The sequence below is a fragment of the Cynocephalus volans genome, chromosome 6, assembly GCF_027409185.1.
Source record: "Cynocephalus volans isolate mCynVol1 chromosome 6, mCynVol1.pri, whole genome shotgun sequence".
NCBI lineage: Eukaryota > Metazoa > Chordata > Mammalia > Dermoptera > Cynocephalidae > Cynocephalus > Cynocephalus volans.
The window spans coordinates 131,968,965-131,993,099 of record NC_084465.1 but is presented as its reverse complement, the minus strand read 5'-3'; the positions used below and the strand labels follow the sequence as shown (position 1 = coordinate 131,993,099).

The following is a 24,135-nucleotide window of genomic DNA, read 5'->3' as shown; positions in this document are numbered from 1 at the left end:
AGTTACCATTGTTGGGGGAGAAGGTAATTTGGGGAAAAATCAGTTAGTGTTGGCCCTAATGTGAGTGTTAAGTACATACTCGTTGACTGTGTTCCAAAGAGGACAACCTTTGAACCCTGGAATGTGTCATTTCTATCGTAATTAAAACCTTTAAGTTATAGGAGCAGAAATTCACTTAAACTAGGGAAAGTTAAAAAGGAGTTTATTAAAGGGATTTCTCATAGAAAGAAGCAGTAGTGGGGCCTCATGGGAATTGGAGCTGGAACATGGGAGCATCAGTGAGAAGGATAGCTATACTTTCTATCTCTCCCACTCTGGGGTCACATTGTTCTGTGACAAAATTATTGTCCCTGGTTGTTCTGTGAACTGTTTATTCTACTGTTTCTCTCTCCAGATTGCCCCCTTTGCCTACTTGCTAGTTATTCTATGGCTAAAATTATGCCCACAGACAGCATGACCATGCTGTTCAAGTACATACCCCATCTGATCAGTCTCTCAGGCTTAGTTCAGATTTCCTAGAGGGTGTTTTGTTAGTTAGTGCAACCAATTAACTCTTTCCCTGGAGTCAGGTGTCCTCTTCTGTTCCATCACCTGTGGTCCCTGTGATGCAAACATGAATCCCGAAGGCTGCATCTTAAGCAGGAACTGTCGGGAGAATGGGTAGTTCTCAGAGAAATGTGTCCACTTAAGGGTCCAGAAATCGAGAGGAGACAAGACAACAAACTGGTGATTGTAGGAGGAGAGAATGGCCAGCATCTGAGCAAAGAAGAGGAATAGTGAGATGAGACTTATACATAAAATGAAGCAAATATTAGCACTCTTTAAAGAAAGTGTAACAGTATGGAACAGAGGACAATAAGAAAAATATAGGTTTAGACTTGGTCTACACTTGTGCACAGTTTTATTCTTCTATAATATGTGGCATAATGCTGGAAAGGTTGTAATATTTATCTCTAGAATTGCCCATTAAATAACATCTAGGCATTTTCTGATATTTTTGTAGATCAATTTTTTCTGTGTACTTATACATGTAATTTGATTTTAAGCTCCCCAGTTTCTGTGTTCTCATTTGCTCTTCAGGAAGTCGGGTACTGTCAGGGGATGAGCCAGATCACAGCTTTACTCCTCATGTATATGAACGAGGAAGATGCCTTCTGGGCCCTGGTCAAACTCTTCTCAGGCCCCAAACATGCCATGCATGGTAAGAAAACCCCACATCTTATTGTAAGGAACAAACAAGAGAGGGGTAAAAAAGGGAAATTAAAAAAAAATTGTTTTCTTACTTTCCCTCAGTCAAAAGAAACTAATTTGGGTTTGGAAGAATTTAGGAAAAGCTACATTATTGGGAGAAATAAAGGATGACCTTTGATTAAAACTTTTAGACAGTCATGCAGTTATCATTTCAGTGAAATATTTACCATTGACTGGATATTGTGATATATAAACTCCTTGTCAAAGAATATTAATGGAGAAATGACACTTAGGTGTTTAAAAAAAACAGTAAATAATAAGTAGTTTTATTTCAAGGGTGGTTTTTAGTTCTTTCAGCCATAGCACTGGTTCCATTTTAAATAAAAGGCTGATAACACATTCTGGGCATTTGATTGTTTAATATTTCAAAATTTGCATAATTTTTTGTTTTCAAGTTACCAGGTTATTTTTAATGACCTTTTTCTTATATTGGCCAAGCTATATAATAAACTTTAGTTCAGAGAGTTTGGATGGCAGCTTGTCTTGGAAATAAAAGTGGCATTTGTTCATACAATGAAAAATTATTTTCCAGTGCCATCCACATGGTAATATCAAATTTAAAACAATTTTAAAAGTAGTTCCTCTAAGAATGGATCATCTAAGTTCAGTGTGTGAATATTTAAGTTTTATGTGGTGGGGAACCTGCCACATATTTTAAATATTATTTTAATATTTTATAAGTTAAGTCTTCCATAGACTGTTGTTTATTAAATCTCACAATCTTACCATGCATGTGGTTTTGTCGGGGTATTATTTATATGTGGAAGGGTGTGTGGTGAGGTGCCTGTGTTTACTTCTGTCTACCTCCCTTAGTGTTTCTTGCCAATTATTTCAACAAATATTACCTGCATGATAACTTTCTGAGCACTTTGCACCCCATAAGTAGACTCCAAAAGTAAGATGTATTATTATATTGAGTTGCCGTCCAGTGACAATATCATTCAAAAAAGCAACTTAAAGAAAAACAAATCTTCCTTATCAGTCTTTACTTTGCTTTCCTATGGGATGGTGTTGCTGTTCCCTCCTGAAGTACATTAGAATGTTACAATTTAAATGGTATGTCATTATGTGGAAGACTGTCCAATTTTAGAAAAGTCATTTCTTTTATACCTATTTGGTAGCTTATTCAGCAATCATTGTCAGCAGTGTAATCTAGAAAGTGATATTAATTCTGCCATCCTAACATTTACACTTAGAGTGCAGTTTAGGTCATTATTGTGGGTAAGTTTGTGCTTAGAGATATTTGTTTCTATGTCTGCCTATGAAATTTTATAACTAGAGGTTACCTTAATTCTTTGCTTTTCCTCTATGAAAGTGGTATCACTTATAAATGCATGGAATCAATGTTAGGGCTGATTTAAAATACCAAGTCTGGGACATCACTGAAAAATGAGCACTGTTAGGTACCTTAACACTGTTGAGCTGGTTATTACTAAAGGGCATTGACTTTTTCAAAATCAGACTTTTCTTGAAATTTTTCCAATTCCCGTTCCTGTCAAATTGACCATGAAAATGACACTGAGAGAGAGATATAGATTTTTTAAAAAATATATAAAACCATTTCACTGGAAAATATTACTAAGAAGGAATAGTATCTCTATCTAAAAATTTTTACACACACCTTAGAAAACCGAGAATGAGTGAAGAAATAGTTCTGGCCTATAGATTGTAAAGCAGTGTTTTCCAATAGTGTGTTCTTCGGGTTCTTGGAGGAACATAGTTTCATTTTTTGAAAACAGAAAATCTGTGGGGAAAAATGGATTCTGAGATCAAGTAAGTCTGGGAGACTGAGTGTTAAACAAAATAGTAAGTTTCGTTAAATCTAAAAGACATCTTAGGAACATTAATAAGCTAATATGCGTTATGAATATACAAGAAGGGCATGTGTGTGTGTGTATCAAGGTTAGAATGTTACACTTCCCCTGGATTCTCTGTTAAAAGCATAGGACATCTATTAACATCTTTCAAAGTTGTTTTAAGAACCCAGGCTGTAAAATACTAATATGGAGAAATCGTAAGGTCCATTTAGTATATGTCCTTTTTAATGTATTATGTAAAATATCTGAAAGGAAACTCAGGAATACAAATACGTGTAAAGTTCAATGAGTTAAATACACAAACTGAATACTAACTTATCATTTATAATTAGTTATCTCCTGGAAATCTTATAGATTATATTGTATAATCAGTTGATAGAAAATATGATTTTTTGATATAATATTGATCGTATAGTACCTGTACGTTTTAGCTGACGTTAAATATAATTATAGAAAGGGTTAAAAAGTGGTTAAAAAAAAAATTTGAAAACATGATACCAATGAAATTGTTAGAGTGAATCTGAAAAAAGTAATGAAATATTTGTTATGTAATGTGTTAATAATAAGACAAAATGATAAGTAGTCAAGGTTAGAATGATCTTGAAAAATGGCTTTAGTTTCTGTTTTTTCTTAGCATCTTAGTTTCCCTTTTAATTCAGAAATATTGTCCTCTTTAATATTTTTATAAGGTTATAGGAGATCTTTAGCAAACAAATACAGGCCAAAAGTTCCATTACCCAAAGATTATATACAATTATTTCCTTGGTGGGGAGGAAAAATATTTTGTTAACTATTAGATGTTTCTTTTTATTTTTGACAGTTACAAATGAAAGAATATGTTGCATTTTTAAATTGAGGGGTTTTGTTGGTATTGTTTATGAAGTATTGTTTGTATGTTTGTATTCTAGGCTTTTTTGTCCAAGGTTTTCCTAAACTCTTGAGGTTTCAAGAACATCATGAAAAAATACTGAATAAATTTCTGTCCAAGCTGAAGCAACACTTGGTAGGTGGATGTGACACTGATTTACACCTGCCTATACCAAGAATAAAGCTGGAATAATTAAATTCAGTCTTTGATCCTAATTATCTTACAATTTATGGTGTCATCTATTTTATTTAGTATGCAGTTATAACTCCCATTTGTTCAAAGAACATGAGATTTGTAAAATTTAATATTGATGGATTATTGCAGCCCTAATTTCATAGATTCAAACTTCTTTGAAATTGATAAATACAAACAATACAGCTTTTAAAGATACGTGATTTCTCAGTTATTTTGGAGGTTTTTTATTGTACAAAAAGTATTTTAAGGGTCATACAAACTCATTTTTAGTGAACTGTATAATGTTATACTTTAAAACACAGTAGTTTAATAAAACAAAGATAGTTCACTATAAAACATATTAAAAGGAATCTAAATTTATTATAATCATATCATAAGAGGAATTTATTCTTGGGATGGTTCTGAGAAGTAAAATTTTGGGAGAAAAAGTAATAATAGAGAAAAAGGCATGAAAAAGATTCATAACGAGATGTTTTTATGTTTAGCTTTGACAGCTACCTCCAACAGCCTTCCCGACTTGTAGTTGTATATTGTCATCTTTTATTTGCTACAATCCAGAAATTGTGAGATCTTTGTTTTTTCAGGATTCTCAAGAAATCTACACAAGTTTTTACACAATGAAATGGTTTTTTCAATGTTTTCTTGATCGTGTGAGTATTTATTTACAAAACTCAATCATAAACTTATAAATCTAAGGTGAGAGGAAACTGTTAACCTTATTTCTGTTTTGTTTTGCTTGTAATTATAGACTCCCTTTACACTAAACCTCAGAATATGGGATATCTACATCTTTGAAGGAGAACGAGTTCTTACTGCTATGTCTTACACAATCTTAAAATTACACAAAAGTAAGAAAATGTTTAACTATAAAGACTATATGAAAATCAAGTCTTATTTTAACTCTGATTTCTCATTTCCCACGCTACTTCAAATTCGTTGTCTTTAAGTAGTGGTTTAAAAACAGTTCTTGAAAATCAGTAGAGAAATTATCTTTAATTGATGATTTATTTTCATTGGTTCTTTCTCATGACTAGAACCTTAATACATTGCAAAGTTCTTTGATCCTTTTCTCTTTATATCAGTTTCATTTTCACACTTAAGCAGTAGACTGCAGTTTGTTGGTTTCATTAATAATATTATTCTTATTAAGTATTTGTTTCTACTGGGACTCCTTGTTCTTTTCATCATGAATCCTCAAGTCTGTGATAGGAGATCAGAAAGACCAAAGAAACCAGGTCTCTTAGTTAAAAGAACTAGCGAGAACCTTTTCTATTAGTTTCCTTCATCTGGGGAAAAAAGCATCCAGCTCCACGCTGTGGATGGGAAACTTTCAGATGCATGTGACTTGACTAAATTGTGGCCTCTGGGGCAAGTACAGTTGTTGTCAATAGTTGCATAAATGCAGCAAGGTTGTTGGTATTTTTTTAAAAAAAACTGAAGACTTTCCTATCTTCAGTTGCAGTATTTCAAGGGCTCTGTGAATTTGGTAGGTATACCTTACTTTCAAATCAAGAAATGAGAGTTTTTCTTCATGAATATGAAGAACGCTTTTCATCTTTAAAGTCTCAATTCAACCTTAAAAATTATGTGGCTCCTCTTGTAGCTGTGCAGAGAATAGAATCACTGAAAGCTTTAGAACTTCATACAGTACTTCTAATCTAGGTCATACCACATAGTTTCATATTCCTGGTGTACTGTACTCTCATGTTATTTTGAATGATCTCTTCCACTTCCCAACTAAATTATAAGTTAATTGAGTGATGGGGTCACATTTGTAGTTTTTCTCTGCTGTGCATGGGGGTGTTCTAAGTACACTTAGGTACTTTCATGTACGATTGTTTGGTTGCTTACTTCAAAGCTTGGACTTGAGTGCCAGATTAACCATACTTTAGATAGGAATGAAAACTCCCTTTGAAAGCACCTTTGTATTGTTTATCCTTTTTGAGAAAAGGATTCAGAAGTGTTGTGGTTCATTTCCCTTACACTTAATCCTTGTTTCCCCAACACACAGACTGCAACACTAAAACAGAACAATTGACAGTGAATTGTCTTAGAAGACTCAGGATTCTGTTATATAACCATGTGAAGTCTCTTTCTCTTTCTCCTCCTCCTCCCCCTCTTCTCCCTCCCCCCTGCTTTGTGTCTGCAGTTTGAATTTTTTTTCAATAAAACTAATTTCATAAGTAGAAATAAATCTCACAAATAAAATTAATAATCCATATTTCGGGGGAAATTCTGAAACAGCAGTATATATATATAGACTTAAAAGTGGGTTTGCCTATGACAGTCAAAGCCTCTGTATCAGTCAGAAAAGCCTCATGTCATCCTGGATGGTCTTCCCATGTCTTTCATCTCTAAGAAACTCTTGCTCTCGGTTGATATTAATGCCTAGGTATGGTTATTCTTAAATCAATGAGAAAGTATTTGGTAGTATTCTCCTCCCCCGACTTTCCACAGAAGCATGACCTGCTTTTCTCTGTGACTGCTTTAATGACAGAAAATATTTTTGTCTTACTGAGTTTTAATGATATTTACAATGCCATATATGTTGTATATATCCCCCTTTTTTATTGCCCTTTTTAAAAAAGGACTACACCTGAATAGAATATATTTGGAACCTATAGTAGCTGACTTGATCTTTTTATTTCTCTCATCCTTTCTTAGAGCATCTAATGAAATTGTCTATGGAAGAACTTGTAGAATTTCTTCAGGAGACGCTGGCAAAAGATTTTTTCTTTGAAGATGATTTTGTAATAGAACAACTACAGATTTCTATGACAGAACTAAAACGGGCAAAATTAGACCTTCCAGAACCTGGTAAGAAATACCCCAACATTTCATATCTAAATTATAATTAAGATTGGAAGACATGGCATGATTAACATGGGCCATTTCTTTTTCAAAGCATAAATGTTATATTTGTGATGACATAATATAAATCAGTGTCTTACCAGCTGCTTAAAGCTTTTTTCTTATTCTAAGAAAAAGCAAGTAAACATATTAAATTGCATCTCCTAATAGAATAACTGTTCTATTTCTACTTAAATTTAGAAATTTGATTGACAAATAATATTGTTCAACAGAAGTTTAAAACAATGGTGTTTTAAACTCGAATAACAGTAAACACTCTTTACTTTCTTTCATCATCTCATTTTATGAACCATATACCATCATAGAGAAAATTAAAACTCCGTTTTATAGATGATGAAACTGATACTTAGATTCTTAACTATGACGCTACAGAACTACCAAATAGCATTGCTGAGACTAGAGTCCAGTTTTGCTGACTGCTAATCCAGGGTTCTTTACAGTATGTTACAGTGTAGATAATACGCTTTATTCACTTATTTCAAAACATTTGTCAGCACCTACTATTAGTTTTTCTGCTACGTGCTGTGCTGGGGGTTTAAAAACTGAAGAGAAAGAGTGTTTCTTGCTCTCGGGGTGCACACAGGAGAGACAGAATTCACACAAATGATAACAAACAGAGTGTGAATCGGGCAGTGATAGAGCAAGACACAGAATCAGTGGGGGAGGATCAGGAAGGGCGGTGGACGATGAGAGGAGAAGGGGAGCGTAGACAGATGTATGCTATCCAGAGAAGAAGTTATGTTTGTCTTTTCCTTTCTTACCTTTTTTCAGTGGATGGGTGTGATAAGAGGTTAGGGAAGTGGAAGGTCATGGGTGAGATAAATAACTGACTTTTAAAATTTTTTATGCCCTCAGGTAGAGGTGAGTTTGGTATTTCCCAGTCAATGTGTCATCTTAGACATATCTGTACAGAGGTCAGGCAGAAGCACATTCGTGGAAAACATAGTTTTTCCTTTGGTAAAAACCAAGATGCTCTGCTTTTACTTATTTAACTGAGAGGGGTCTAATGAGTGCTTCTCTGAGGTTTGTTTGGGGTCATCAGGATTCACTAGAAAACAAACGCTCACAGCAGTAACTGAGTGTAGGCATAGGCCTGGTGAAAGCATCACCTTTGCTAAGTGAGGTCAACCCTCTCTTGTTCAGCATAGTAATGTTTGTTTTCTACCAGTTCTTTCCTGTATCAGGAAATGCATTTGGAGCAGCAATTACTATACTCTTGCTACTTTAACATTTATTTTTAAATATCTTGCATACTTTTGAAAAGAGTTGAAGGCAAGTTTTAGTAATAAGACACATATGGAAAAAATATATATTATAGAACTATTTGAACAAGAGATTAAAATTCAAAACCTGTGTAATAGAATGTGATGATGGGGATTTAGCATCAAGCTGGCAGCCAGTACTGACTGAATGCTTTCTATGTACCACATACTACAGGCACTCCCTCATTTAATCCCTAAAGATATCTCTAAGAAAAGTGCTCATCTTCACCTTATAGATGAGGAACCTTAGCAGTAGTAGTTTGTAAGATCTTTTTACTATGAAATGATAGAATGGGGATGGAAAAAGGGGCCGGAGATACAGGAGAAAGGTAGATAGATAATACCAGAAACACTGGCTACCTTTTGCTCTGATCGTACTGGCAGTTAAGGTAGGATGTGACAAGGTGGCTCTGGATTTTCTAGCACAACAGTCTGTCCTTCATCTATTTTTCTGCTCCTGCAACATTCACTCTCAGGACTTTTTGCCCCTTGGCCTGCCATTTGTTGTCCTTGTTAAATTATTGTGAACTAGATATGGGACATTAAGATAACTAAATGAACATCATAGCAAGAAATTTTCGTGTCACATCTATCCTTTTAAACACATATGAATAAGTACTTCCTTTTGGCTCCTTGCAAACTACATCAGTTTATCCTCCTGACAGTGATGTATGACAGCGCCTGCTTTTTAGATCCACACAGATACATGGTATTATTAAATTTTTATTTATTTATTTTTGCTGGTAGAGTATTTCATTGTTGTTTTGATTTTCATTTCCTTAATTTTAAGGGAAGTATTTTTCTTATATACATATCTATTGGGCATTTTTACTTCTTTTTCCGTGAAGTTCCCTGTTCATTCTCTGCCCACTTTTCTTTAGTCTCTTCATAAAGTTTGTGGTACATTAAGGAGATTGACCATTTATTGTATGTGTTTTTTTTTTTTTTTTTTAATTTTATTTTGTCGATATACATTGTGGCTGATTATTGCTCCCCATCACCAAAACCTCCCTCCCTCCCCCCCCCCAACAATGTCCTTTCTGTTTGCTTGTCGTATCAACTTCAAGTAATTGTTGTTGTTGTATCTTCTTCCCCCCCCATATTGTATGTGTTAGAGATACTTTCCATACAGTTTTTCCCCTTATGGCTTCTTGCTTTTGTGTCTTGTGTAAAGAATTTTGCACATGCTGAATGAAGTTTTTTTAAATTACCCATGTTTCTCTTATAACTTTTATATTTTTATTTTTTTATTCTTAAATCTGTTTTTTAAACAGTTTTATTGAGGTATAATTGAGTGTGATTAAATCTTTAGCTCATCTAGAATTACTTTTTGTTTATGGGATAAGCACTCAGCTTTGCTTCTCTTCCAAACAGCTAACCGTGTGGATTAACTGAATCTATTAAATTACGTCTTGGCATCGTATTCTGTTCCATTGATCTCTACTTTTCCAGTTATGAACAGTTAATCTCTGTTAAAGCTGATTTCCCCTCATTAGTTTGTATTATTTTGTCAAGTTACAGACAAGAATCTAGTAGTATTTTAGTAGTATTGAGATTGCATTGAATTTAAGATTTTTGAGAGAAAATTGTTATTTTAAAAATTGGGTTTTTCTAAGTGGAAGGTTTTACTTTCAGTTGCTTGAGTTTAGTAGCCCTCAGTAGAGTTTGTTTTCTTCATATGACTGTCACGCATTTCTTATCTACCCACTCCAACCCCTACTTATGGTAAAACCTGCCTTCATCAGAGAGTCATCCGCTGACTCCAGGCTGACTCCAGGCATATTGCAGTTTTACCAGCTCACTGAAGTCCCTATGCATGTGGAGGTCACCACTGGGGTGGTCATAGAGCTGCTAAGTAGGGGCCCCACAGAGGACAGCACAGGCAGAGTCAAGGCTGGGGGCCCCTGACTCCCAGGGGGGATAATTTTATCTTTTTTACTGCTATTAAGTTGAGTATTTTCTTCCACTTTTTTTCTAGTGATTATGAAAATTTGGGGTACATTTTTTATGTTGTTTTTGTAGCTAATATATTTGGTTGATTATTTTAGATATCATATCTTCAACAAATAATAGTAATTTTTTCCTCTTTTTAATATTCATGCTTCTTATTCCTTTTTCATCTCAAGAAAGTATCCAACTATTACTGTTTTTCTGAATGTTAAATTGAAGAGGATGTTCAATTTTTTGAAATGCCTTTTGAGCACAAACAAGACAATTATTTTTTCTTTTTAGAAACTTTTCATATGGTGAATTTTGTTTACATGTTTCCCAATGGTGAGCCATTGTTGCATTTCTTGGATAAACTTCACTTGGTTGTGATAAATTATTCCTTTATCCTACTGCTGTTTTATACTCACTAATAAATTACTTAACGTTTTTAATTGTTATTTCTAAGTGAGATTTCATTGCAGTTAACTAAAATATCTGTGTATTGTCAAGTTATGCTGGCTTCATAATTTGGGAGCTTTTCTTTTTTTGTGTTCTAGAAAATTGTACATAGAATTAAAATTATTCCTTAATGGTTCGGAAATATACTTGTGAAACTGTTTTAATCTGAAGTAATTGTTTTGGGGAGAGTTACTCTGATAACTTTATTCCTTTCTGGTTATTGGTTATTGTATTTTTGTTTGTTTTTTGTTTTTATCTTCTAAGGTCAATGTGGTCATTTATATTTTCCTAGAAAGTTGTACTAATGTATTTGCGTAAGGCTTTGCAAAGTAATCTCTTATGGTTCTTTTATCTTTATATCTGTAGTCATCTATGTTAATAGTTAAAACTATCACACGGGTATATGGGTGTTCATTTGTAATTTTTCTATATTTTTGATTTTTCATAAGCAAAGTTTAAAAAAAGATGCCAAACCCTAAAAAAAAAAAGCCCACAAAACACCCTCAAATTCAGGCAGTAAAAAATTGAAAACTTAAACTGTAGGCAGTGTAAAATATAGCAATGATAAAAATACTACATGTCAAAAAAACAGTGGATACAGTGACAGAAAATTCGTGCCTTTTAACATTTATGTTAAAAATTACCCCCTAATATGAAATAAAAGAATTAAGCATTCAACCTTATGGAAAAAAGGAGATAAACTAGAAAAATCAGAGTTGATAAATTTAAGAGCTGATTCTTGGTACAAGCCAATTAAGGAAGACTAAATTCTGGATAATTTAATCAAGGAGCGGGAGAAAGAACAAATAAAGTAAACAATGAAAAGTTTAAAATCAAAAGTTCAAGTCAACGACTCATTTACTTATTTTAAATTGGTGTGAAAAGGCCAACCTGGCCAAATTCTCTTAAATATAAATATATTAAAATACATAAAATACTAAATACAAGCAGATTCCTTATTGCAAAAAAAATACATGTGTTTGATTCTCTTAAACTTTTCCATACTTAATTCTAGATCTTCAGGAATTAAAAGATGTTTTTTCAGACAAATTTTAGGGGTGTTTTCTCAGTCAGTTGAAATATTAGCTAAGACCCTGTCAGGCCTCACCGCTTTTTATCATTGAGAGGTCAGTGCCTGTTGGATAGTTTTTTCACAGTAGTTCAGGTACCTTGGATTCTAGTTGCGCACTACCTGCCCCTTCCTTCTCCTCAAGGAAGTCTGCATCTTTTCACCCAGGAGGGTAGGATTTTGCATTTCTTCAGTATTTTACCTTTCCCTTTTACTTTTAGAGATCTTTGAACCTGATGGAATCCTGTGTTCTTTTTTTTTGTTTGTTTCTTGTTTGGCAGGGCCATAATTCTTACATTAACTGGCATTTATTTTAATTTTAAATAGTTTTCATGATTATTCTGCAATCAGTATTATTATTAGTAGTAGCTTATAGATGAGGAAACTTGGGCTTCCTAGTTAAGTCCCTGCCCAAGGTCATAAAAATATAAGTGATAAAAGTCTCTTGATTGACCCCAGGCCTGACTCCAAAGCCAGTGCTGAACATTATACCAAACTGGCTACTACTATTTAAAGTAATTAATTTGCTTTTGAATATGCTTTTTCTCCAAAATGCCCCTAATAGTTCTGCAAATACCTCTGTCCTCATCCATTCTGCTTAGTTTTCACGACTTGGCTTAAGCATTACCACCTTCCTGAAGACTGCTCAGCCAGTCCCTAGCCTCCCCAAACCCATGGAATTTGATCCGCTGTATTTTGTGCCTGAATCTTCCCCCTGCACGTTTCTGTCCTCACACTTCTGGTGCTTGTATGTCCTTATTAGGCAGAGTAAATTCCTGAGGACAGCATCTCTGCATCTCCAGCACCTAATACAGTGCCTGCCTTGTAGTAGACATGCAAACGATATTTTTAATGAGTAAATGAAGTTCTAATATATCTTTTAGATGATAAAAGCCTACTGTGTACAAAAGATTAGCACGAGGCAGTTTTTTGGGGTGACGAGACTGTTCTATACCCTGATTGCACGCATACAAACACAAACAAGTCAATTTTATTATGTGTTAGTTTCAAAAACTGTTTCACTTTTTGAAGATTTGAGTGGGTTTTCACTTCTGTTTTTATAATGTAAACTGCTGTTATACTCTACAGTTTTTGCATATGTGTGAATTGAAACTCTAGGAAACACAAAGTTCAGGTTGTAAAAATTAAATTATTTCACAAATGAATTGAATTAATGTGGCATTAAATATGTTTATAGTGAGAACTGTGTTTAAATAATTGTTTCCTCTCTGCTTCCCCTATCTTTCAAGTTTAATCTGCTGGAAGAAAGTGAAGCCTATAAGCCTAACTACAGTTTTTTTGAACTTTTAAAAAATTTTGTAGCTATAATTTAGAAAGCAAACTGTATTTCTTTTAGTCACCATATTGAAGGTTATAATAATATTCAAATTGTGTATTCTTCTGACTAATGGCACATTCAACAGAAATAAAGTCATCTGAGTTTTCAGATATATCTTTGAAATCAGTAATTTGGTGAGAATATTTTAAAACTCTATTGGACTTAATGTCTGATCTGGAAAGGGATAAGATAACTCTTCCCAGAATAGTAGAATAATTTTCATGACAGCAGTCCCCCACCATTTCTTACTGAAAACTGTAACAGTCAGAGTGCATATATTCTGTTGCTGAAATTTAAAAGTAGAACGATGCTGATGGGAGAGAGCACTCAGAACACTTTGCTGTAATTATGTCTCTTGTTGGGTGCAGAAAGCTGCTAATGCCTCCAAGGCAGTTTATCTGCAAGTCCTGTAGTTGAGAGTGGCATCCACTGGGTGGTGACAGAGCCCTGAGTACAATCCCAGATGGAGAAACCTAAAGGCCTTTTGGGGGTCTCTCTCTTTTATCTTTTCAGGGAAGGTTAGAGTGTTCTTTTACTGGATTTTTTTTTTTTTAAGAAAAAAATGTTAAGAAAAAAACTAATAAACATGTTTACTTTTATTCTAAAATGTATCAAGATATATTTCTCTTTTAGGGTCAGATTATTCTCATTGTCAGTACTGACAAAAATACTCACCACTTATGTGACAGAACACTGGTGAAAAATGTCATTAATGTGGTATTTTCTCAAAAGCATCTCCTGTGATATCTGGTAGGAATCGTGGTGCTTCCTTACCCTTTAAAGAGTAGGGCAGTAATTGGACTCTTGTTTTCAGGGGGAAGAAGGGGAAAATAAAATTTTAGGCATGAAGCTATAGTGGAGTGAGCAAAAATGTGATTATGTCTATTGAAAAGAGGCCCAGAATGAAAGCATGGATAGTTCATATTAATACTTTATTGCCTGGAAATGGCTGTTTTGACATCAGTTTTGCTTGACTATTTTAGTGACAGTTGCTTAGGGGTGAAAGGAGGTGTTCAAACCCAGCAAAGACTGAGTGTTGCAGTTTTTGTGTGCGTGCATGTGTGTGTGTGTGTGTGTGCACATGTGTGTGTATGTGTGCATGTCCATGTGGTAGTTCAACTAGGTTGAGATAGCTCTAAAAAGAGATTGTATCAAAATGTTTAATGCTTTGTTTGGATCTACTTTTATGGGAAAAGTAGAGAATGTGAAAATATTACTGGTGACGGCATTTGTACTTCTAAGAGGGTCTACACAGTATATCCTTCCTCAGTTCAGTGAAAGCTGAATAATCTTCCAAATGGAATTGTCTTTATAATGAAGGCAAGGAGATTTTTCCTCTTAATTTCATAATTCCAGATCATGTGGGCACAGAGCGAGTCCTTGAGTTTTGCTACTGCTGTTGGAGCTGAGAGCCCTCTGTCCTGTCCAGTTTTTGTAAAACATGAGTGAGTTCCCACAGACGTGAAAGTTACAGCCTGCCCCCAAGCCACCTCCACTCACAGACATGAGAGTTACAGCCCTGCTCATGGGCTCCCTGTGGCCACCTCCACTCTCTGCCTTTGCCATTCTTGTTGCCCTCTGCTCACCGTCCTTTTCTTCCTGGTCCTCTCCATTATTGCCCACCTTGACCTCTGCCTCCTCCCCTCTCCCTCTCTCTTTTCTCCCCTCCTCACTTCTTCCCACCCTTCCTCTTTCCTCCTTCCTCCTCCTCTTGAGAGGCTCAGCTTCCTCCACAGACACTGTGGCCCTGAGGGCTCCTTAGGACTTTTCTGTTAAGTGTAAACAGCATGCGTACATTGATCCTTGTGGAATTACTGAGAATTTCACATTACTCAGAGGTGTAAGGGCGGTTATGGGAGTCACTTGTATATGGCATAATCCAGTGGTGTTTTCAGTTAGCGGATACTTCTGGAAGATACATGTGGTGCTGGTATCGCGAGCCATGTAATGGTCACATGTGTTGTGTTCAGCATGCTCCCTTGTCACACAAAATCACTATGGAAAGTAGGAGTGATGCTGCTTGAAATTCAGCAAACCCCAGTGCTGCAGCCTGGCCCTGCACCGGTGAGCACCCTTCCCCTGCTATGTGGCCCCCTAGCCTAAACTGCTCTCCTGGCTTTGAAATTTGGGGGAATTGGTTTTTTTAAGTGCTGCTATTTTAGGAGGCTCTTTTTTACAGCCCTTTCTACTGCCTTCTTCCATCCTCATTGGAAATCTTTATGGGGACAAAGAGGCCCTATCCTCTCAATTTTTTTGTACATTTGAGATATTTGCCATGTACCTCTTACACACTAGTTTCTAATGAGAAGTTATCATTTAGGAATTAATTAGATGCAATGTCATTTTTGTCTGTATGGAAATTTTTTCCCCCCAAACCCTGCTACATCTAGTTGCTTACCTATGTGGATATTGGTGGGTATTTATAACCAATATGTTTCTGACCTGTTTATATGGACAGTGTATCATTACTCTAATTCTTCTAAATTATATGGAAAGGAATGGACATCCTGTCAACACCTTACTTATAATTCTGTTACTATTTGAGATACTGCAGGAAGGAATACAAAGCAAGGAGAAGTCACTGGAAGTAGGCTATAGTCTGCTGGGGGGAAAGGAAAATGTACTATGGGCTATCATGAAAAAACTGTAAGGTGCTACTTTTGGATATTTTAGAACAGTCACAGATTTTTTTCACCGGTGTGCATTTTGGCCTCTTGCCCATTCAATAAATGTAATATATTAAATTTTTTCTTTAATTCTGATATGATGTGTAAATGCATAGAATATTAATCACTCCTCCTTAGGGAAATTCCTGTGTTTTCTTGAATATAAATTCCTGTGTTTTCTAGTGTTAAGTGTAAGGTAAGTACTTTTCTTACCCCCTATATTGAAAAATTAAATTGTATGGATGGCACATTCTTTGCATTTTGTTTCATGCCTGAAATTACCACCTCAGTCTATTCTCAATTTTTAAAATTTCTTCTCCTGAGAAATACATGCCTTATATCTATAATCCCACATTTTACTATGTGTCCTGTTACATCTTTACTGATACGTGCCTTTTATGTATCTAAAGGATTTTCAGAGTGAAAATCTGTGGATGTTACAACATAGGGATAGTCTGTGCCATGGCAGTGTTTTCCCAAAGAGGTTCAACTTTCTTAGTCCTCTTGATTGCCCACCCTCTTCCTTCTAGCCCCCACTCTAAAGTTTTCTTTCTTCTGTCCCCTTCACTGTTCTGGGCCTTTATGAAGCCATCTGCTGCCTTCTCACTGCCATCCTTGGCCTGTCTTCCCTGCCCCGACAGTGTGACGAAAGCCAGCCAAGTGGCTCTCTCTGATCAGGGTTGAGGAACCAGGGGAAGTATAGGACCCACTTCTATCTGACCAGTTATGTTTTGCTCCCTTCTTTTCAGTAAAAAGAGGTTTTAGAGTGGGAAAGTTTGAATAAGCATTTAAAAGAGGAACTTGGAACCAAATGAGGCCAAGGTGTGACTTAAAGGCCAGCTTCTTGATCTGAGCGAGTGTGTTCTGGAACATCCATTCGACTAGGTGAACTTGTGGGTGGGATCGCTGTGATCCTTGGTCATCTTCGAAAAATTGTGGGACAAAACAAGTGTTTGAAGAATGGAGATAAGAAAAATGTATTTTCATTTTCTAAAAGGGATAAAAGTTAGATAATGTAAATCACAGACCAGTAAATGTGATATCTGGGGCAGGAATCAATAAGTTGATAAATTTAAAAATAAATTTTTGAGCACTTAGAAAGCAAAGAAGGTGATCACTTATCATGGCTCCATTAAGAATGCCATAGCTGATTAATCTGGATTTGTTTTTTGTTAAGATTGCTCAATTAGTGAATCAGAAGAATGCTGTCAACCTAGTGTATTTAACCTAAAGTGTTTGATAATGTCTTATGGTACTTTTGGGAATAAGCTAAAAATATTGTTTATAAGTCATACACCAAAACTGCAGATTTATGTCATCCTACCTATAGAAGAGTATTCTGTGCTTTTTAACTTCATACTTCTTTATTATATAAGTAATACATGTTTGTAGTAGAAAAATAATGTAGTAGGTAAGCAAAAATAATATTCAACTTAAGAACACTTTTTTTATGAGTTAACCACTCCTATATTATAAATACTACTAGTATTTATTCGTCATAGTCATTTTTGTAGACATATACAGACATATGCCTGTACAGATGGTCCCCAACTTGCAATGGTTCAATTTATGATTTTTCGACTTTACCATGGAGCAAAGGTGATATTCATGCAGTAGAAACCTACTTCAAGTGCACATACAATCATTCTGTTTTTCACTTTCAGTACAGTATTCAAGAGATTATATGAGATATTCAACACATTATAAAATAGGTTTTGTTTTAGGTGATTTTGCCCAACTGTAGGCTAATGTAAGTGTGCTGAGCGTGTTTCAGGTAGGCTAGGTCAGGTGTATTCAATGCATTTTCTACTTAATGGTATTCTCAACTTACAATGGGTTTATCCCCATTGTGAATCAAGGAGCACATGTATATCATTCATAATAAATGGGATTATACTGCACATAGTTGAAACTTGCTTTTGTACCAGTCAATATAAAAAATATACAGTAGTCCCCCTTATCTATGGGGGACACATTCTAAGACCCTCCATGGATGCCTGAAACCATGGATGGTACCAAACCTTATATGTACAGTTGGCCCTCCAGTTCCTCATATCTGTGAGTTCTGCATCAATGTATTCAACCAGTGGTGGATCAAAAATATTTGTGAAAAAATTTGCTTCTGCACTGAACATGTACAGACTTTTTCTTGTCCTTATTCCCTAAACAGTACAGTATAACAACTACTTACATTTTGCTAAGTATTATATGTAATCTAGAGATGATTTAAAGTATATAGGAGGATGTGCATAGGTTATGTGCAAATACTATGCCATTTTACATTAGGGACTTGAGCATCTGTAGATTTTGGTTTCTGAGGGAGGTCCTGGAACTGATCCCCCCTGGATATGAAGGGACTACTGCACTGCTTTTTCCTGTACATACATATTTAAAATAAAATTTAATTTATCAATTAGGCAAAGTAAGAGATTGCAACAATAACTAATAATAAATAGAACAATTATAACAATATACTGTAATAAAAGTGATGTGAATCTGTTCTCTCTCTCAAAATGTCTTACTCAAAATATCTCAATAATACGCACCTACTTTTGGACCCACTGTGGACCATGGCTAATTGAAACCATAGAAAGATAACGCCAATAAATAGAAATTATCAAAAAGATATAAAGACCTGTTAAATAGAAAAGCTAAATTTATAAGCTTTCTCTTAGTCTGCACTCTCGGACAGTTTTCTAAGTGTGGAACACAGTAATCTGATTGGCTAATTCAATGGCTAGTTGATATTCTATCAGATAATAATATCCGCCAATCATCGATACCCTTTTTCAGGTTAGTAAGTAAAAACCTGATGAAAAACATAACTATTAGAAAAAAGGGAAAACATGGTGCCCAGAGAGTGGTGCATTTAAGTCTGCAAGAGGCACTGCTGCAGGGGCACAGCTGGATTAGTTGGGGACCATCTGTACAGGCATATGTCTGTATATGTCTACAAAAATGACTGTATGGAATAAATACTAGTAGTATTTATAATATAGTAGTGGTTAACTCATACAAAAAAAGTGTTCTTAGGTTGAATATATAGATAAGGTGGCCTACTATATTAACATGGCAATAGACTGCTCCAAGTTTATTATGGATTTCAGAACTTATTTCACCTCCACTGTAATGAGAGCAACTTTGTTTATATTTTCTTTATATATTGGGGTTTCATATGAAATTTGATTTGAAAACAAAGAGTCTACTTTTAAAAAGTTTTAAAAGCACTGAATTAGAAGAGCACAAAGCTTATTTTTAGCTCAATTATCCTGATTCTATTTAATTTTATTTTCTTTTACTTCTCAAAATACACTGTAGTTGATTTTCATGACCCTTTACCTGTTCCTCTCCACCCCTTCCCCCCCACATCATATCTGTTCATTTGACTTAAATTGTTCAAGGAATTTTTGTGGTTATTCTGTCTTCTTCCCCTCACCCTTTAGTTGTTTGTACGTTTATTTATTTATTAATTTTTAGTTCCCACAAATAAGTGAGAACATATGGTATTTCTCTTTCTGTGCCTGACTTGTTTCACATAGTATAATTTTCTCTGAGTCCATCCATGTTGTTGAGAATGGTAGTATTTGGTTCTTTTTTATAGCAAAGTAGCATTCCATTGTGTAGATAGACCACAGTTTCCCACTCATCAAATGATGGACATCAATTATCCTGTTTCTGGTAGTTTAATTACTTAAGTGATATTGTTTCCTCATCGTTCTCTGCTCCCTTCCCTTCCCCCCCAAAAATCACTGGATATTTTTTTCAAAATATCCTAAGGAAAATTATGATGTGTTGATAAATCATAACCAGGTCCGTGAGCTACGTGAAATACAGATCGTGTCTGCATGGTCACCACCGATGTACCCATTGCTTAGCACAGCACCCGAAGCAGAGCTGGTTCATTAAACATTTGTTTAATGGATGGATGTGTAGATATTTGAAGGAGAAAAAACTTATTTTTAAGTGACAATAAATGATTTTGTAAAATAGGTGAAAAACATATTGGAATTTTTGCAAGAGAGGTCTGTTGTTTTTTTCAAGATGATATTTATTGGATCCCCACATTGTAATAGATTACTTTTAAACATTGTTTACTAAATGGTCAATTTGTTACAACTTGTGAATTTTCCGTGTTAGTTATTTAAAATATAAACAAAGTATTCAATATGATTTTCTTTTTAAAATTCTTCTTTTTTTTGCAAAGTTGGATCCTTTTAGAATGTTAACTTTCAGATATAGAGTACTTTTTCTTTGTATCAGAAAAATGTCCAGTTGGGGGTACTTGAGATAATAAATAATCTATTTTGGGACAACTTTGAGACTGTGGTTGGTCATCAGTTGACTTTTAAATTTGGTAGACCTGCTTGAAGTTGACAGGAAAAGTTTTACTGAGATTTCAAAACCATTTTAGGTGAGGTAGGTTAAAGTGGAAGTAATGTAATGCCTGAGACAATGAACTACTGACCTGCAGGATTGAGTTAGAAACCAAAATGAGAATATCAGCCTTTCATTCTTGAAAAAGCATGTGTCAATATGTGTTAATAGGATGTAAGAATTGTACACAATTGTTCCCCATAAGATTACAAAATACTCTTACCTGCACATTGCCTAATATGATTTTGACTTTTGGTATGTTTTAGTATCAGTCTCTCTAAAAATACTTCAGCCACTAAAACTCCGTGGTGGAAAGTGTGCGTGTGTATCTCTGTGCATGTGTGAAAGGTATGCGGTTATTAGTAACGTTTCTCGTACTGAATACTGTTTACTCATGTTTATTTTACTTATGAATTCATCTTTCCCTTTAGGTAAGGAGGAGGAATATCCAAAGAAACCTTTGGGGCAGCTTCCACCCGAACTTCAGTCCGGTGTTAACCACCTGAGCAACGGACAAAGGAGTGTGGGCCGGCCGAGTCCCCACGCCGGCAACAGGAGAGAGAGTGCAGCGTCGCCTCACAGAAGACATGTGCCCTCCCCGCACCCTCAGAGCACAGCTGGCACCCCAGAAAGAGTACGACAGCTGAGATGGAAGTCAGTGGATGAGGACAGCAAAAAGCTTAAAGGTGAGGCAGATTTTCGAAGAAAAGCTTCGTCAGGCCCACAGGACAGTTCCAGGCAATATAATCATGCAGCTGCTAACCAAAACAGTAATGCTACTTCACATGTCAGGAAAGGATTTGTGCCCAGATGGAATAAACCATCAGATGTGTCAGCTGTTGAGAGAACTACCAAGTATGCCATCGAAAGCAGAAGTCAATTAGCCCACCCCACACTCACAGTTAACATCCCAAGTGCTGGCGACAGCTGGGTAGCAAACGTGAGGCAGAGGATTAAGGCTTTGGATGCCGATGAAGGGAAGCGTGGCTCTAACGCATCACAGTACGACAATGTACCTGGAATGGAAAATGAAAATGGAGCTGCTGTTGAAGAGGCACTAGAAAGGGCTTACTCTCACAGTCCAAGGAGTGGGGTTTACTCCAGCAGTCCAAGAAGGCATGCTGAGCCCAGCACTAGTCCATCAAAAGCATCCAACAAGTTTACTTTTAAAGTACAGCCTCCAAGTCACGCAAGGTATCCGTCCCAGTTAGAAGTGGAGGATCGGGGAGCAGCGCACCCACCGTCCTACAGTAACCCCCCTACTTATCATGGGAATTCACCGAAACACATCCCTACTGCTAACAGCAGCTTTGTGTCTCCTCAGTTTAGCCCTGGGACTCAAGTCAGTCCTTCCAGGAGACCTTATGGTTCTACTCTTTCCATCGATATTTCTCCAGAGAAATCTTACAGCCGCCCAACTCCTCTTGTACTTCCATCTAGTCGAATAGAAGTCCTTCCTGTTGATATTGGTGCTGGGGGGTATTCGGGCAGTTCAGGGTCACCAAAGAATGGAAAATTCATCATTCCTCCGGTGGATTATTTGCCAGATAACAGAAAATGGTCAGAAGTTAGTTATATATACAGACCTGAGATGCATGGACAATCATGGACTCGAGATGCTAACCATGGCCACATCAGCCATTTACCAAAATATACAGCCTTTCAGCATGTGCCCTTTCAGGACCATAATCTCCCACCAGTTTCTGTAGATAGTCCAGTGCGGTATAAAACTTCACCAGCTGTAGAAGATGCCAGTCCATCTGGGTATCAGTATTCAGGGCCTTCTCCTCCAGCATATCACTACAGAAACCGGGACGGACTTTCTATTCAAGAATCAGTGTTGCTGTGAGAATTCATCTGTACTTGATAAAGACAAGAGAATAGAAAGCATATAGAACCTACATTGCTATGTTTATAATTGCCAAAGCAGTATTTTATACGATTGTAAACAACTTGCACAATTCTCATGTACATTAGTAATAAGAATATGTGGAAATGTTTTCATCCCCACGTAGATGCTGCTTAAGATGAGCATTTTAAACTGCATCATCACTGAACCTTCAAAGAATTTAACCTGGAAACATAGCAATAGCGTTTAGGGATGCACGCACAATAATAATTCATTACTCAGTTTCATTTATATCTTTCTCCAAAACCTGAATATTTTTAATCTCTTGGCCCATTCTATTTTGACTAATGTTACAAAGCACTGAAAAACTGTAGAGTAGATATTTTTAAGGCTATATGTAGTGTACATGTCTTTTAATAGAAATTATAGGTATCTATGCATACGCATTTGAACACAGAGCTAAAGAAATGTTTAAGAAAACTACTTTTAATCTAGATCCTGGAATATGTTACTCTTCTTTTCTAACTCGTCTTTTAGTTTATTTCTTTCCCTTCATATTTTTAACCCAGGCCCTAAACTGACTAAAGAGTTTGCCCAGGCTTTATTAATTCAACATCTTACAAAATGCTCATCATTCTCCTTCAGTTGCTGCCATTTTCTTTCATTCTGAAAATTAAAGACATTGGAGAGAAAGGCTAACCACTTAATGGTACTTATAAAATCAGGGCAGTAAAATAAGTTTATGGCCAAATGTGCAGCTCTCATATCCGTTCACTCCGAGATGAGTCTCTGTTTTTGTGCCCCATGTGCTGGTGTGACTCTTGCAGAGCTCAGCGCAGACTGTTCCTCTCCAGATGCAATGCGGAGCAGTTGCACACGCGTGGGGCAGTGGTACAGTGCCTTTGAAATTCATGTGAAGCAGGATAACAGTGGTGACTTCTCACTTCTGCCCTGAAATTCACGCGGGGCCTCACTGCAAAGGGCCCGGGGTGGCCATTTATGTCATCTGTTTCTGGCACTTTTTCTTTAAGGAATGTAGTCAGTGGATATTGCTGCACTTATTGGGCCATTAAGATATTCACGTTAAAATTGTTAAAAAACGGTCTTAATTATTAATAGGAGTCTAGGATTTTGGTCTTTTTTAAAAAAAACATAGTGTGACTTTCAAACTTTTCTTTTTCAGTGAAAAAATTTAGGTTCATGGTAAAAAATGAAATTAGTAATGTCTTTGAAAATATTCTGTTACACCGCAATTACCAAAACATTGACAAAGTTTTGGGCACTCCAAAAAAGTTTGACTTTGTGTGTAATTGGAGAGCTTGTTTTCAACGTTACTTTGCTCACATAGAGAGTAGAAAATCTAACATTGATGGTTCTTCATGTTGCAAGCTGGGGCTTTGAGCTTTCAAGGTACAAAAGTGTGTCTTAAAATGAAAGTAACATTTGTTTAGCTAATGAATGTGACTATATTGCTTATGTATATAATGAGTCTAATGTAATTTTAATCAACTTGGTAATGAAGTTATTAAATGGCAAAACAAATACAGCGAATTAAAGCTGAACACTACACTGAAGATCAAACAAAATCCTGATAGAATAACTGGGCTCTTGGTTTAGATCATGTGGAAGCTGAGAAATAAATGTATATAAAAATGTAGCTGAGGATACTAATTCTAATTTCTAAACCATGATTTTGTGACTCGTAATAAACCAAGCTGTACAATTTATTTTGTGATAGCAGCATCTGAGCTGCTCCAATATATATATATCAACAGTGGTAAATACTGTAGATTTTTATATATATATATGCAAAATATATATATATACACACACACTATTTTCTTATATCATCTGTGACATTTTTTATCTGTATGCTTTTTTTGATGTGATTGTTTTAACATGCTAAAAGTAATAAGTATATTTTGTGTCTTTTATGTGCATTTTTTTGTGGCAGAAATGCTGCATCCCTGATGCTGCTAAAGCTGACTCTCTTCCAAGTGAGTAGGAGTTGCCTAGTATTCATTTCTTCATACATGCATATCACAGTTCTGTGCTTTATTAATTTCTGGTAAGACTATTTAGAATTATATCACCTTTATTTTATTAAATATGTCATTATTAATAACAATAAGATATTATTTCTAGTCTTCCCCATTATAAAATGCAGCTCTCTGTTTTTTAAACTT

At 35.6% G+C, this 24,135-nt stretch overlaps 1 protein-coding gene across 1 annotated transcript in view; it reads left to right on the top strand.

Moving 5' to 3' along the window:
- The window catches only part of USP6NL (USP6 N-terminal like), a 119,595-nt gene extending 97,609 nt beyond the window's left edge, over positions 1-21,986 (top strand). The window contains exons 9-14 of the mRNA XM_063100511.1: positions 1,081-1,201; positions 3,977-4,071; positions 4,716-4,781; positions 4,880-4,979; positions 6,796-6,948; positions 20,532-21,986. Of these exons, the coding sequence (XP_062956581.1) occupies positions 1,081-1,201; positions 3,977-4,071; positions 4,716-4,781; positions 4,880-4,979; positions 6,796-6,948; positions 20,532-21,949 (1,953 nt within the window). The 3' untranslated portion in view covers positions 21,950-21,986. The remainder of the gene's footprint in view (positions 1-1,080; positions 1,202-3,976; positions 4,072-4,715; positions 4,782-4,879; positions 4,980-6,795; positions 6,949-20,531) is intronic.
- Positions 21,987-24,135: the final 2,149 nt, after the last annotated feature.